The sequence below is a fragment of the Agelaius tricolor genome, unplaced genomic scaffold (assembly GCF_023055355.1).
Source record: "Agelaius tricolor isolate 1412-34295 unplaced genomic scaffold, bAgeTri1.0.p SCAF_3, whole genome shotgun sequence".
NCBI lineage: Eukaryota > Metazoa > Chordata > Aves > Passeriformes > Icteridae > Agelaius > Agelaius tricolor.
The window spans coordinates 68,382,702-68,398,673 of NW_027269263.1; the positions used below are offsets into that span (position 1 = coordinate 68,382,702).

A 15,972-nucleotide genomic window follows, 5' to 3' on the forward strand; every position below is an offset into this window, starting at 1 on the left:
TCTAAAATATGATATTAATGTCTCTGGGCTTTGCAAAGATGAAGAGAAGGAAAATTTGTTTTTTTTAAAGCAGAACAAAATTACTCTCAAACAAGCAACACCAAAACAACAAAACACAGGAAAATCATGACTTCAGGAGTTACTTTATGTGCTATTTCTTCTGTGGTGAACTTCAGTTCTGAACTTTGTATTTCTGTAATCTTTAATTCTCATTTATTTATCACCTTTACCCATTTTCAGGCACCAGACTGTCAACACTCTGAACAGATAATTACAAACAGCTTTTTCCATGATATTCCACATCTAATTCATCCTCACAAGGAAAAAAACTTCCCCTAATCTCCAAGCCAAACCTCCTCTCTGTCAGTTTGGTGTCACCTGCAGATGTGCTGAGGGTCAACATCCCCTTATTTTCCTCAAGGTCAAGTTGGTTCATAGAAAAAAATTTCAAATTCACTTTCCAGACCTATCAAAGGTTGCTATTTTAGTGCTGTGCAGTCCCTCACTGGCAGGTAGTTGGTTCAAAGAACGATTTCCTCAAGTTCAGTATCTCCTTCCCACATCATTACTTTGAAAAAGGAATAACTACAAGCGTTTGGGGGTTTTTCTCCTGCTTCAAACAGGCAGATAAAAGTGAGCAGGAAAATTAAAATATGACATGAGTTACTAGGATGTAAAACAAAGATCCAGCTGACCTCTTTATCTGAGCACTTCTTAGATGTCCCTTTATGAAGGCAGAAACAACCCCCACTAATTATCCTTCTTTCCAGAGCATTACAAGAAAACCTGATAGTTATTCCACAGAAGTATTTCCTCACTCCAAAATATTATGTACATGAAGCCATTGTTGTGAGTCTGCTAGCATGACTTGAATATTTGGGATATTTGAATATTTCAGTTGTTTTACACACTGGAAATGACTTGTTATTGCTGCACACAATAATCCTCTTCCCTCCCAGAAGATTTTCAAGAAATTCAAGAAAATTTTCAAGATTTTCTGGCTCCAAAGGCAGGAACCACCAAAAAGGATGCAAAAGTCCCTCAATGGGTTCTTCACAGGCTTAAAGACATAAATAAACTTTAAAAGTCAACCTGTAACCTCCAAAATGACTTGAGTTGTTTTAATTCACACTCACACTCCTCATGCCCCACAACTCCAATACTTCCCTCAGCCTGCAGCCCAAAGTCCTTCCTCAAAGTCATGGCTTTGTGCCTTTATGGCTTTGACATGCCCTGATTTTGGAATGCAAGCATTCAAGGTGTGTTAATGACTCGGAATTGTGACAGCTGCTGCAGAAAGCAGCCCTTGGCTCCAGCACAGCCCCATTAAGCATCCATCAGAAACTACTCTGGGTTTGCTCATTTATTACTCCTGTGTGGCCCAAGGGAGGAAAAGGGGGAACAGCAAGACTTTCTTCCTCTGAAGCAAAATCATAAGCCACTTACTTATCCTAATGTCACGATTCCCACTGTTTATCTGCATGATAATTAGGAAAATGAGAAATAATGAGGTTTATTTATTTATTTAGAAGCGTGATTTGAATTCAAATATCTCGAAAAAAAAGACACTGCAGCATCTTGTTATGTGATCTGAGGGGTGGGTTTTCCAAACTCAACTAAATTACTGAAAGTAATGAGACAAGAAATATTATCATCTTCTTTTGGTTCAGCCACCCCAAATTTATGTTGACAAACTTCTCCCATATCATGCCTGTGTGAAACTTTTTACAGCACTGACAGCTGAAACCAATTTCTCCTTTCAAAATTAAAGTTTTGTTGGCTACTTGTTGAAATCAGGTCTTGTGTGAAGTCAAAGTGATGCCTCAGGTTTGGCTTTTATATTTTTCACATTCTGTGCTGCTTTAGTGTGTGGGTCTGAGCTCCATATTATGGGATGGTGAGCTCTGTGCACAGAGCAGGGAGACAAAACAATTCCTGCTCCAGCTGGGCACCAAGGACAAATGACCCAAATCTCAGCCCAAGAGCACAAACCCCGTGGGCTGGAGAGAGAAAAACAAGCAGGGTGGGACTGCAGGGGCTAAAGCTGGGATGGGACAATGAACTGCAAGATGCAAATGGAGCAGAACTGATCCCAGGGAGAGACCCCGGGAGCGCTGGTGCATTTTGGGGCCATTTTGGTTCATCTTGGGTGCAGCCCTGGCTGGGCTCTGGTGCTGCCCAAGGTGCATCCATGGAGGAGATCCTTTCCATAAATCCCTGCTTTATTCTGGAACTCTGCCCAGCCTCTGCTCTAGCTCAGCCTTCATAAGGCATCAGAAGGAGCCTCTTTGTCTTAAAATCTTTCTATTATTTACATTATTCCAAGTTTATTTTTGTTTTCCATTTGTAATATTGTGTCAGATTCCCCAAACACCCAACTGTACACACAAACACCCTCAGCATCACAGTTCCTGGCAGGAGGTTGAATTCCCAGCTCCAAATTCCCCTGCACTTTGCAGGGCTGAGTGCAATCAAAGACCCTCAGCCTTAAGAAGATTGGGCTATCAGGAGATTTATTCTTATTACTGAACTAAACAGGTGTTTTAACATCCTCAATTTATTAAGCCTTATATTAAACTCTTCCTTTCTTTAAAAAACAAGAAGGCAGAGTAGTTTTTCCTCTAGGCACATCATGGTACAGCTACCAGAGAACAGATTATATAACACTTGAGAGGACTGAAAAATTTCCTAAAATTTGTATAAAATCCCTCAAAACCTACAGACTTCACCATGACATTCCACATTTTTCCTCATCCTCTCCTTGAAATATTAATTGATTTGTGTACACCTGCTTTAGCTGTATTGGCACCTATTGCTACAACACTGGAGCAACTCAATATATTCCAGACAGACAGTGATACGAAAGGATATTAAAAAGATATTAAAAAACCCTTAAAAACTTGAAATTACATCTAAAAAGGACTTCCCTCAGGCTCTTCTCCAAGCTGAGCAAATCAAGCTGTTGGCACCCTGGGTGCTGAGAATTGGAGATTTCTGTGCTGCCAGGCACTGACCCCCAGGAGAACCCTGCACTGACCTGAGGCCTGGAGAAGCTTCCAGAATGGAATGATGGAACTGGGATTGTGGGTGTGCAGTTTGGACAGGAGTGTGTGAGATCACAGGGGGGAAACTCAGAGTTTAAGGGTTTAGAATACAGTAATAGATATAAAGCAAGATGCAGGTTTTGGGGCAGTGCTGCTCCTTCTTGACCTTCTTCTCTATGGGTTTGGGTGGTTTTGTGTCATTGGATAAAAAAGTCCCCATTGTGGGCATGGGTGGTTGGTTATTGGATTAAAAGTGAAAATAATTCAGGTGTCATTTCCTAATTGGACAGTTTATCCCTAAAAGGCCTTGGAGAGAGAGAGAGATGGGGCTCCATTTTGAGTTTGTTATTGAAGTGCTGTAGAACTCAGGGTTTGTGAGACTGTGACATAGGTAAGAACTAATAAACATCTGAATCCAAACAAGAAATATCATCTCACATATTTAGCCCCAACCCTGGCAAAAAGAAGATAAAAACTCAACACCAAGTGACCTCAGCCACTCCTGAAAACAGCCCTAAAACAAACCGCCCTATGACTTCCATCCCTCTGTCCCTCAAAACCCCTAAATCTGGTAATTCAACCCAAAATCTGGTAATTCAACCCAAAATGAGGACAACCAGAGCACTCTAAAGTGAATATCCCTACCCAAAAAACCAGCTAAATGTGAGAGCAAGGAAATATTGAATAAAAGTGAGAGGAAGAGAGGCCCAGGCCAAGGGAGGTCGTTCTTCCGCTGCACTTGGCACTGGTGAGGCCACACCTTGAGTGCTGTGTCCAGTCCTGGCCCCTCAGTTTGGGAAGGATGTTGAGATGCTTGAGCACATCCAGAGGGGGCAACAAGGCTGGTGAGGGGCTGGGAACACAAACCCTGTGAGGAACCCTGTTTGAAGGAGCTGGGGCTGTTTATCCTGGAGAAGAGGAGGCTCAGGGGTGCCCTTATTGCTCTCTACACCTTCCTGAAGGGAGGCTGCAGACAGGTGGGGTCGGTCCCTGACAGAACCAGAGGACACAGCCTCCAGCTACAGCAGGGAAGGGACAGGTTGGATATTAAGGAAAAGTTTTTCACTGAAAGAATAACAAAGCACTGGAATGCTCTTCCCAGGGAGGTGGCAGAATCACCATCTCTGGATGTGTTTAAAAAAAGACTGGCCATGGCACTGGGTGCTATAGTCTGGTTGAGGTGTTGGGGCATGGGTTGGACTCAATGATCTGAGAGGTCTCTTCCAACCTCATCATTCTGGGATTCTCTGGGATTCTGTGGTTCTGGGTTTCTGTGATTCTGTGATTCAGTGGTTTTGTTGAGCAGAGGAGCCTTGCCCACGTCACGCTTCGAGTGCAGTGTCAAACAAACACATTTTAATGCCTCCCCTGGATTTGTAGCCTGTCACGTACAAGGAGAAGCCCTGACAAGGCTTTGATGTGGTTTCTGTTGTGTCACACAACTGGCAGGGTGTACACGCTCCAAAGGCCCATGAGTCATCAAAAGGAGCCTTGTGGTATTTTCTGGGATCCCCTGTTGTGGAGAGGAATGATGAACCTGACTCCATGTTCTCAGAAGGCTGATTTATCATTTTATGATACTATATTATATTAAAGAATGCTATATTAAACTATACTAAAGAACACAGAAAGGATAATTACAGAAGGCTTAAAAAAATACTATTGAAAAACTTGTGACTCTCTCTACAGAGTCCAACACAGCTTGGCCATAATTGGCCAATAACTAAAAACAATTCACATGTTGGATAAACAATCTCCAAACACATTACAACACAGCAAAACACAGGAGAAGCAAATGAGATAATATTGTTTTCCTTTTTCTCCAAGGATTCTCAGCTTCCCAGGAGAGAAATCCTGGGCAGAGAGGATTTTTCAGAAAATATGATGGTGACAGAGCCTGGCTTGGAATATTTATAGACAAAGAACAGGATTTTAAGTGTTCTTCTCATGCTACCTCCAGGGCAGAAGGAAGACTTGTCCCTGCAAGAGGGAAGGTGTGTAGAAAAAGGGATTATTAGCCTTACTTTTTGCCCATGCATGACAAGGAATGATGATATTCATTTGGGGAGATAGCAGGGCAATTTTGTTCCCGTTCAATAAAAAGGGAGTAGCACAAACAAATTGGTTAATGAATGAGGGAGGAGAGAGCAGAGTATTATGCAGTGAATCTATAAAAATGAACTCAATTTGAATTCAACCCAAAGAACAAATTGATGGAGCAGCAGGCTTTGTAAAGCACTAGATCTTCATCTGAATGCTGAAATAACACTGATTAATTTTGCTTCAGTCAAATATCTTGGGGTTTGCTATATAGGAATTAAAAAATAACATGCTTTAAATGCTGCTTGACTATCAAAACACATTCACCATTCAAAAAGAAAGCTTAAAGAGAATAAATGCTCCTTTTCTGTACTTTGCTTGCCTTCAAAATTCTCATTTTACCGTGGTTTTCCTGTCTGTCAAACTTTGACACAGAGTAAAAAAAAAAGCCATTAACTGTTACACAGAAAAATTATAAAAAATACATCTATAACATGTTGCCAAGTGAAATGCTGAAGGAAGGAGAAAACTATTTCTATTGTTCCACTGAAACAAATATTTTGAATGTCAGCATGGATGTTGTAAAGGGACAGAAGAGAGACCCAGGAAAAGGCAACTTCTGGTTCCCAGGCCCTTCATGGCAATTTCAGAGAGGAAATAAAACATTTATTTACCAGTTTATGTGACAAATTACACTGGGATTCCAACTCCAGCACCACTCACAGGCTATTTGAAATTCTTTTTACTCTTTTCCTCCATCAAGGTGGAAGGAAAACTGTTCACTTATTAATTAATTCATTAATTAATTTTAATCAAATGGGCCTTCACTTCTTGAAGGCCAGATAAGAAAATCACTCATGATTTGCAAATATGTGACAGGCAGCCCCTTTTCTTATTTGTGAGAAAATTATCAATTTTATTTGCTTAGCAAGAGCTTCTTGCTCCCACAGTAGTTTCACATCACCTGTTTTAAGATCCCCTAAAAGAGCTACCCCAAAAACCTGAGTTTCTATCCCACACATTTTAGTGCTGCAGTAGAAATACTAAAAAAGAGGGAGAGGAAGAAGGAATGTGTGCCAGGAGAGACATAAACCAAAGGAGCAACATTCTGTTTATTCCAAGGCATAGGAGTGCAGTCAGTGCAGTAGAATTGTGTATATTCCAAATATAAATGTCTTGCTCACTGTAGCTCACTCCCTTCCCTAAAAACCAACCAAACTTCTTTCCCCCAAAACTAAACACACAAAAAAATGATAGATCCCATCCTCAATATTCCAAAATACCTTCTTCCTCCTGTCTTCTATGACAGGAACAACCAAATCCAGGTTTGCCCATAGGAAACAGAGTTTTTGCTGCAACAAAACTGCCACTTCCAAGCCATAAAAACATCACAAAAAACCCCATGTGTGTAGGACTAAATAAGGTTTTATGAGTGAATCTCCCCAAATCTCCACTTTCAACAAGGTTTCATGAAAAATTTCTACTTGCTAAATTATAAAACTGAGGAAGGAGAGACAAAACAACTGTCAGTAGATTTAATTTTATACCATGTGCTTCCCAAACCTTAAATCTCATGTTCAAATATGAGCCTTTAATATTTTTACTGCCATAAATTGTGAATTACAGTCTCTGCTCGTGCTTACTTCTCCAAAAGCCCTCCCTGCACCAAGCAATCCTGTTTTGCCTCAGGCTGTGTAGTTTACCTCAAATTATTTCAGAATCATCTAAAAAGATTCATTTTTCTATTAAAATGATGAATGAGCTAAATGAGGTATGTAATAAATACTGCAGGTTTGTAAACAGACTCTTCTCCTGAGAACTAATGCCTTAACTCATTTAATTCTTCCCCCTGGTATTTCCTAGTGAAATCATCCTTAAAATATGGTTTGTCCAGGCCTGGTTGGAAAGAGCAGGAAGGGTCAGGATTTAATCTGTTTATGGAAAATAGGAAACGTCCTCATGCCAGAGTTAATGAATTGAGGACAGGAAAAATAAATGCAGCCCAAAGAGGAGGTCATTGCCCAGCACTGACTGGGACCAGTCACCCCAGGGTGATGGGGAAAACACCAAACCAGTTCAGGCCCAGAGGAGCAGAAGACTCCATTTTAACAACCTGTATTCAATTATGACAACAGGTCAGATTTCCTCCTCACAGAACTCAACACACTTCAGCTCTGATATGGCCAGGAATGTATTTTGTCTATTGATCTCAGGGCTCAGACAAGTAAAAGAACTTCACATCTCAAATAGGATTTTGCCAGGGAAAAAAAAAAATCTCCAATAATCTGATTATCACAGTGACCTAAAGTGCAAAAAAAAAGTGCTTTTTAATATAAAGATACTTCTACCAGATTGATTTTTTTTTCTGAGCGAGGAATTTTTTGATAGAACTTCTTGTGCAGAAAGTAATTTACAAAACAATGAGATTCCTCAGCACCAGCAGATTTCACTCTCAACCAGGTGCTTCAATGAAAGCCTGGAACAACACATGGGCAAATAGATGTAATTGCATTAGTATGGATACAGACTTCTAATGATAGCAATAATCAAATTTTAATGTTCTGGTTACAGCACATGAACAGAACAATATTTCTGTGCCTCTTCAAAGGGAAATGAGACTTTAATGTCATTGGCAGCTCAATAAAACCATTTTCTAACATAAAGGCTTCTAATGACAACTCGTTTCAGTCCAGACAGAGGAGCAAATGTGTTCACAGTACACTCCAGGTCATTATTAGGAGATGGAAATACAACAGGTCCTCTGCACTTTGGATAACTATTGATTTTCTACTCCATATTCTCCTCATCTCACCCTGACTTTCATAATGACTCAAGTGATGGAACATCAATAAACTATTTATGGCAAAGCCACCACATTGAAAGCCACTCTACAAGACTGTGCCCAACTCAACCAGGCCCAAGTTTGAGATTTGCAGCAAAAATCTCCAATAATAAATATGGCAGAGAACAGGTCTAAGTGATGAAATATAATTCAAGTATTCTTGGAGCCATCATAAGGACATTCAGCTTCACCCTTTGCTGCAGAGAACCACACCAACATCAAAATTCTTTATGGCTGGGCTGAAATAAAAGATTTGATTTATTCTGAAGCTCTTTTTCAAGAGGAATGGGCAGAAAAAAACATCATATCCATGTTAAGAGTGTGTGGAAAAAAGAAGTATTTTTAACCAGCTGCAGTTCTTGACTTCCAGCACACAATGCACTTTGTCCATTGGTGAAATCACACTGAGATGCTTTGCAAATGTCACAATTCCAAGGTGAGTAAAGCTAAAGGTACAAAACCACCTCGTTTGGTGGCAAGGCCACTTCAAGCAGTTCTCATTTTGCCCCCCTGACAATTGCCCTGCACACAGACTCTGCAATTTCCTCAATGGAGCTGCTTTTGGAGTTGTTATAAAGCAGATTGGCTGCATTTAGGGAGGGCTGCAGGATGGGTTTGTGAAGTATTTGCTTCAGCTCCTATCGGCACTGACATGACAGAAAAGAGGAAAATAAATTCTTCACCATCAAAGCACCCAACCCTGGTGTGCTGGGAGCCAAGGAAATACCAAATCTGTGGGATAAGGAAAGCCCAAATCTATGGGATAAGGAAAGCCCAAATCTGTGGGGTATGGAAATCCCAAATCTGGGGGATAAGAAAATCCCAAATCTGTGACATAAGGGAATCCCAATCTGTGGGATAAGAAAATCCCAAATCTGTGGGATAAGGAAATCCCAATTCTGTGGGATAAGAAAATCCCAAATCTGTGGGATAAGGAAAGCCCAATTCTGTGGGACAAGGAAAGCCCAAATCTGTGGGATAAGGAAAGCCCAATTCTGTGGGATAAGAAAATCCCAAATCTGTGGGATAAGGAAAGCCCAATTCTGTGGCATAAGAAAATCCCAAATCTGTGGGATAAGGAAATCCCAAATCTGTGGCATAAGGAAAGCCCAAATCTGTGGGACAAGGAAATCCCAAATCTGTGGGATAAGGAAAGCCCAAATCTGTGGGATAAGGAAATCCCAATTCTGTGGGACAAGGAAATCCCAAATCTGTGGGACAAGGAAAGCCCAAATCTGTGGGATAAGGAAATCCCAATTCTGTGGGACAAGGAAAGCCCAAATCTGTGGGATAAGGAAATCCCAAATCTGTGGGATAAGGAAATCCCAAATCTGTGGGACAAGGAAAGCCCAATTCTGTGGGATAACAAAATCCCAAATCTGTGGGATAAGCAAACCCAGGCTGTGTCCAAAATGCTCCCAGCCAGTGGCATTTCAAGGACTGCTCCAGGAATAGACAGCAGCTGCCTTAATTTCTGCTGAGTTAAGCACCAAGAGTTGATTAAATCCTCACACTAACCCCACAAGGGATTTCCAGGGTTTGGAAATGCCACTCTGAACAATAATTTCTACTTTTGCTGGCACAAATGTCAGAATTACTGCTTGGCAAGCCTTTGGATTAGCCCAAAATGTGTTTTTGCAGGAGCTGACATCCCAGCAGCCACCTGCCAACCCCTGAACTGAGGGCACTTCCTGGGACATGTCACAGCACAAAAGTATTTCAGGTATTAACACATCATTTCATCCTTTTCTATTCCCTCATTTGTATAAAAAGCTAATTCTAAACTTTTGGGATAACACTATAAATTTATTCTTCAAGAATGGGAAATGTGACTTCATTTTGCATCTATTTAATAAAACCTGAATTAGCACCCTTTACAAAGGAAAAATCAAATTCTTCCTTCTTCACCATAATTTCTTTTCCTTTGCACTATTTAAACAATTTAGCAGCAGCAAAGGAATTTATTTCGCTACTGACACTTCAGGAACACTTTTGTTTTTCTCCAAAAAGAGTCTGACAAATCAAATCTGGGCTCCATAAAATACAAACCTGCTGGAGCAGTTTACTGAAACACAGAATTCTTCACAGTACCTGACAAAGCATACACAGAAATGCATTTTCCTTTGGTACAGATGTGGAATTCTGCTCTGTTACAAGAAATAAATGCACAGGTTAGGGTAAGCAATGAAGCCAAAGGAATAAAATCTGACCAATTAAAGGAAAATAAAGGAGCTGACTTACAGGAAGGTGAGAATTACTCAGTATTTTCAGTTTTAAGGAAACAGACAAAACCTTATTGCTATTTTGCAATATTAAGAGTATACACTTCAAAGAATGAACAAGCCACAGGGGAAATGGAAAATATCTGTTTGGTGATAACAAACCTGCAGCCAAGAACCACCAGGTATTTCCAAATTTCCCAAATGGAACCAGGAAGATTGAGCAAAACCAAGAAGACATAAACTAACTTTATATATATATAACTAACTTTATATATATATGCTAACTTTATATATATATATATTTATATATATATATAAAATTATATATCTTATTCTGAAGTAAGTGAAAATTAACCAGCCAAATAACTAAATAAAGCAGTTCCATATCCATAATAAGGAATTTCTTGAGCTTCTGGCTGAGGAGAAATCCAGCTTGTGCTTCCCAAAATCACCACAACAGGGAGAAAAAGATGCAAACCCCCAGTAATTATGCAAATAATAGTCTCCATTATAAATCTTCAGCTCCTCATTAGCTCCAGGCCACAAAACCCTTATCTCTCCCACACAACATTAAGAATCCAAGGATTTAAGGCACATAACTGATGCTGTACCTTGGTCATAATTCCTTTCCATTCTCCTTTGTTCCCATGTTTTACAATGACAAAATATTAAACATTTGTTTACAACATTGACATTATTCTTCAACAATAACATTAGCACAGAGGTGAAAAAGAATCCAGAAATTGCTGGAAAAGATATCAGCACTGAGGTGGAATTGGTTTGGTTTAAAATTGGGATTTGGAAAAATAACATGAACATCAGATTTTAAATCCCACAGCACAGACAAAGCTATTGCTTATTGAAGTGATTGATTACTAAGATACCAACCCATAAACCTCAAAACCTTTGGATTTTACTCCAGATTTAGAGAGCCCAACAAATATTTATGTTGCAGCTGACATAAGTAATTCCCATTTATTTTCACAGCAATGCTCACATTAAGTATTTTCAACTTTTTGCCTTGAAAATAATGATTTCTTTAGTATTCACCCTCAAGTATATTTGTATTTTTAAAGCATATTCCCACCTCATACAATAATGATTATTGTTAGAAAGAAGAGTCAATAGAGACTCACTACAGCAAGCAAACACTCCATAGAGGAAGTTATAAATCTGGCAGACATTTGAAATGGACTGAACTGTATAATGTCAGTTTTCTGAGGAAAACAGCCAACCATATGTTCCAATTTCCTTGTCAGGAAGGTTAAATACATCAGCTCTAACAAGAGATGAATCTTTTAAACAGAATTTTTCACTGAGCTGCTTCCAAAGTCGGGAACAAGCAGCAAAACCCCTTAAAAGAGGGATATTTAACCAAAATAAAATGACATGCTGCTACCTAGTCATGAAAAAAGAAATAAAATAAGAGATCTGCTCTCCTCTTCTACCAATAGGCCAGAGGAGAAAGGTGCTTGGAATATCTGTGATTTCTGTAAATATTTGAGAGTAACAGCCTTCATGGGGTCTTCAAAATGCAGTTTATTGTATCCAAGATGTTACAACAGTCCAGGGTTGGTGACAGAGGCACACTACAGCTGCAGGCAGGCCTGAAGACCCTTAGTTTTAGTTACATTGCATTATAAATTTTTCTTTGCTGAGCATCTTAATCCATAAGAACCAACCAATACCTTTACTTTTACCTATAGCCTGTCATAACTACTGCAATTACCATGTTATGGTCAATGCTGTCCAACCACTTGAGTTAGTATGTCACAGTTTAAGCTTCAAGTTGCTTTTCAGTTTTCTTGCAGTGGAAAATTCTTTAATTTCTACTTTGCAATCTTAGAGTACACCCATCAAAGAATGAACGAGTAGAAATTGAAAATATCTGGTGATAACAAAGCTGCACCCAAGAAGCACCAGATATTTCCAAATTTCACAAATAGAACCAGGAAGATTGAGCAAAACCAAGATGACACAACTGCTAACTTTGATATTCTGAAGCAAGGGAAAATTAAAAATTACCCAGCCAGATAACTAAACTTTTTTCTACTTGCCACATGGACATGTCTTGTTTGCCTGTGGAATCTTTCTGCTTGGTAAAAACATCTTTTTGTTTGTGGTCAGCTTATTCTTTGCTCTAAGTCACAGAACCTCTTTCCAACTCGACATAACCTTTGCTTCCTTGGTTGTCCAGCAAGACTGGCTGAGCAATCCTCAATTTATTAAATTAATTGAAGGAAAATAAAGGAGCAGGCTTACAGGAAGGTGAGAATTACTCAATATTTTCAGTTTTAAGGAAATAAACAAAACCTTATTGCTATTTTGTAATCTTAGAGTACCCACTTCAAAGAATGAACAGGCTACAGTGGAAATGGCAAATCTGCAGTGGTGATAACAAACCTGAACCCAAGAAGCACCAGCTATTTCCAAATTTCCCAGATGGAACCAGGAAGATTGAGCAAAACCCAGATGACACAACTGCTAACTTTGATATTCTGAAGCAAGTGATAATTAACCAGCCAAATAACTAAACAAAGGACTTTCATATCCATAATATGGAATTTCTCAAGCATCCTGACAAAGGATACACAGAAATGCATTTCCCTGTGGTAGAGATTTTGAATTCAGCTTTGATACAGGAAATAACATCTACTATTCTTCTATATCAAAACTTGCTTCCATCTCTATTCCATTCTCAAATTCTACATTCAGAGACTCAACCTTTGCTTTCTTAGTTGTCCAGCAAGACTTGAGACATAAACTTTAAGGAATTTAGAGATTTTAGAGGAGCCAAGATTTTAGTTAGAGATCAGCTTTATTGGAGTTAATTAAAATAAATGGGTAGGCCTTGATGAAGTTAAGAGTTAGTAGTTAACTAATAATTGATTGCTTGTCAGCACAATGTTTGGTTAGCTGGGTTTATAATGAAGAATACAGAAACTGATAAATGGCTTTTAGGAACATAAGACAATTGTGGCCTCCTCTGATCTGAAACCAATTGAAGACAGGGAATGGGAGTTCCATCAAAGGTTCATTTGTCAGATTTGCATTGAAAAGGTAGAAAGGTCATAATGAGGAAGACTTCATTTACTTCCTCATTTTGGGACCCCCCCCCCATGAAAAGGACCACAGACCTATTTCAAGGAACAAATGCTTAACAGCTTTTGAACTAATTACCACATGGAACAGGGAATGGGATGTACCAAAGATGTGAATCTGTATTTGTATTTTGGGTATTCAATACTTGTACAGATAAAAGGACTCTGGAATCACCTGTAAATTGTGGTGTGTATTTGGGAGCTATCCCACAATAAACACACACTTTCTAACTCTAAATTGTTAGGGAGTTTTTGGATATTGGTACTGGATCAATATCCATATTGATCTAGATCTGGGAATGGGATGTACCAAAGTTATGAATATGGATTTGTATTTTGGGTATTCAATATTTGTACAGATAAAAGGACTCTGGAATCACCTGTAAATCGTGGTGTGTATTTGGGAGCTATCCCACAATAACTCTGAACTTTCTAACTCTGAACTGTTAGGGAGTTTTTAGATATTGGTACTGGATCAATATCCATATTGATCTAGATCTGGGAATGGGATGTACCAAAGTTATGGATATGGATTTGTATTTTGGGTATTCAATACTTGTACAGATAAAAGGACTCTGGAATCACCTGTAAATCACAGTGTGTATTTGGGAGCTATCCCACAATAAACACACACTTTCTAACTCTAAACTGTTAGGGAGTTTTTGTCCACCACAGCTGGATATCGGTACTAGATCAATATCCATATTTTTAATAAATCAGACTCAGCAAACCTTAATTTACACATCTACTATTCTTCTATATCAAAACTTGCTTCCATCTCTATTTCATTCTCAAATTCCACATTCAGAGACACGACACAACCTTTGCTTTCTCCGTTGTCCAGCAAGACTGGCTGAGCAATCCTCAATTTACACATCCACTATTCTTTTATACCAAACCTTGCTTCCACCTCTATGTCACTCTCAAATTCTCCATTCACAGACCTTTCTGCCAAGCACACACACACATCTGTGAGACTTTCCTGCCCCACTCCCACCCTTCCCAGCACGTGAGGACTCACAAAGCGCTGAGCCTTCTGCCGCTCCTCCTCGGTGGCCGCTCTCTCGCGAAGGATGGCTCGAGTCAGGTGCTCGTTTGAGGAGATCCTCTCCCGTTCCAGCAGCTTGCCAAACTCATCCCGAACGTACATTTGCTCTTGTTTCAACCTGCAGGAGGTGCAGGGAGATTTAGGCTGAGGGAAAATTCAAAATCTACTTTCCAAGTGTTGTTGCAAAGCAGGTAAGTCGCTTTAAAAGCTGTCACAGCAATGCTTTTTACTCTTGGCTTCTTAAGACATTTCAATAGAAATATTCACTGAAAGAATCCAGAAGTTTATTTCTAATTGAAGTATCAAAATCTGAATACACAAAAGCTACAAGTTTTGACACAATTGTTCGTTAAATCATATAAATTAAAACTGATTCAATAAATATATTTTTAAGTAAGATGCAGAAAACTCTGTTGGTTGGCTGGGTTTTTTGTCTGGTTTTATGGAACCATTTTTCTGGGAAAATCCTTTTCCCAGCAGCCAGCAGGCACTCAATTTCCACCTAAAAGCTTTCCTGCACTGGGGAAGTGCTTTCCTCCCTAAACACACCATAAACCCAAGGACTTCACCCATTTCCCAAGCTCCACGAAGATCGAAGAACCATCATCAACCTTTCCCAGCCACCTGAGAGGAGCAGAGAAAATAAGTTATTGAACTTGTTGCAACAGAGTTAATAAAGGCAACTTCAGGCCCAGAAAATTCTCAATGTTTCTATGTCACGAGCCATAAATAGATTTGAAACCTTCAATGGAGTGCTTGAGACAAGCACACCGTGTCTCATTTTCATGGGAACACTCAGTGAATAAAACCTGTGTGCTGTGACACCAAGCACGGAACTCAGAGCAGTAATGGAGCTATGAAACACTGGGTTTCAAATAGATTTTTCTTTTTTTGTTGTTGTTGTTTGAAAGAGTGATGGAGAGGAAGCTTCAATATTCTCAGTGCATTTATCTGTTGTCAAGGGAGCTCTGGAGAACAAATCCTAATGAGTCGGGTCACTTTGTAAAAGGTACCAGCATTAGAGTACATTAGATTCTTCCCCAGGGAATACATTTAAGTGAGGTAGGGAGGAAAAAAGACAATTACAAGATGTATTACTTCAGTGCTCAGCTCCAAAGCCTCTGAAATGCAGCTACCAACTGGGAATCTTTATAAAAGTTTATTAAGCTGCATCTTCAATTACTCCAGCTAAAAAAAAAAAAAATAAAAAAGTCAGATTATGCAGACATGGACCAAATTCCATTAAGTGATTTCCCAAGGTCCCCTAAATTACTCCATCAGGATTGATATAACAAATCCTTCATACAATCATAACAATCCTTCACACAGCTCAGTCAAAACATGCTGGTTGTCTCTTGGATTGGAGAAATCATGTTTTGCCTAAAAAGGAAAAAAAGTGTCAAAATAGTAGTCTCAGCACCTTTTTCTGGTGAGCAATAAAGAGCATTTAATGCTTTCCAAGACTGAAGGAAGATCCTTCCTCATTCTTCTTGGATTTGACCTCCTAAAACAGGTTTTCCATTAAAAATGTCTCTTCTTTATGCTGCTGTACACAGCAGAGTAATTAAAAGATATGAAACATATTTTACATATAAAATAGCAGAAAAACCCAGCCAAAAGTTTCAATATTCGAAACGATGAAAAATTAAAAACCAAAAAACCCTCATGAACAAAA

The 15,972-nt window shown here is 39.2% G+C and overlaps 1 protein-coding gene across 3 annotated transcripts in view; it reads right to left on the bottom strand.

The window, feature by feature from the left end:
• The window catches only part of CHCHD3 (coiled-coil-helix-coiled-coil-helix domain containing 3), a 147,333-nt gene that overhangs the window by 93,034 nt on the left and 38,327 nt on the right, over positions 1 to 15,972 (bottom strand). For 2 of the 3 annotated variants that reach the window (XM_071424192.1, XM_071424194.1), the window contains exon 4: positions 14,271 to 14,415. In XM_071424192.1, coding sequence (XP_071280293.1) covers positions 14,271 to 14,415 — 145 coding nt within the window. Of the gene's footprint in view, positions 1 to 14,246; positions 14,416 to 15,972 lie in introns of all 3 variants that reach the window. The other variant, XM_071424193.1, reaches the window with a different exon arrangement.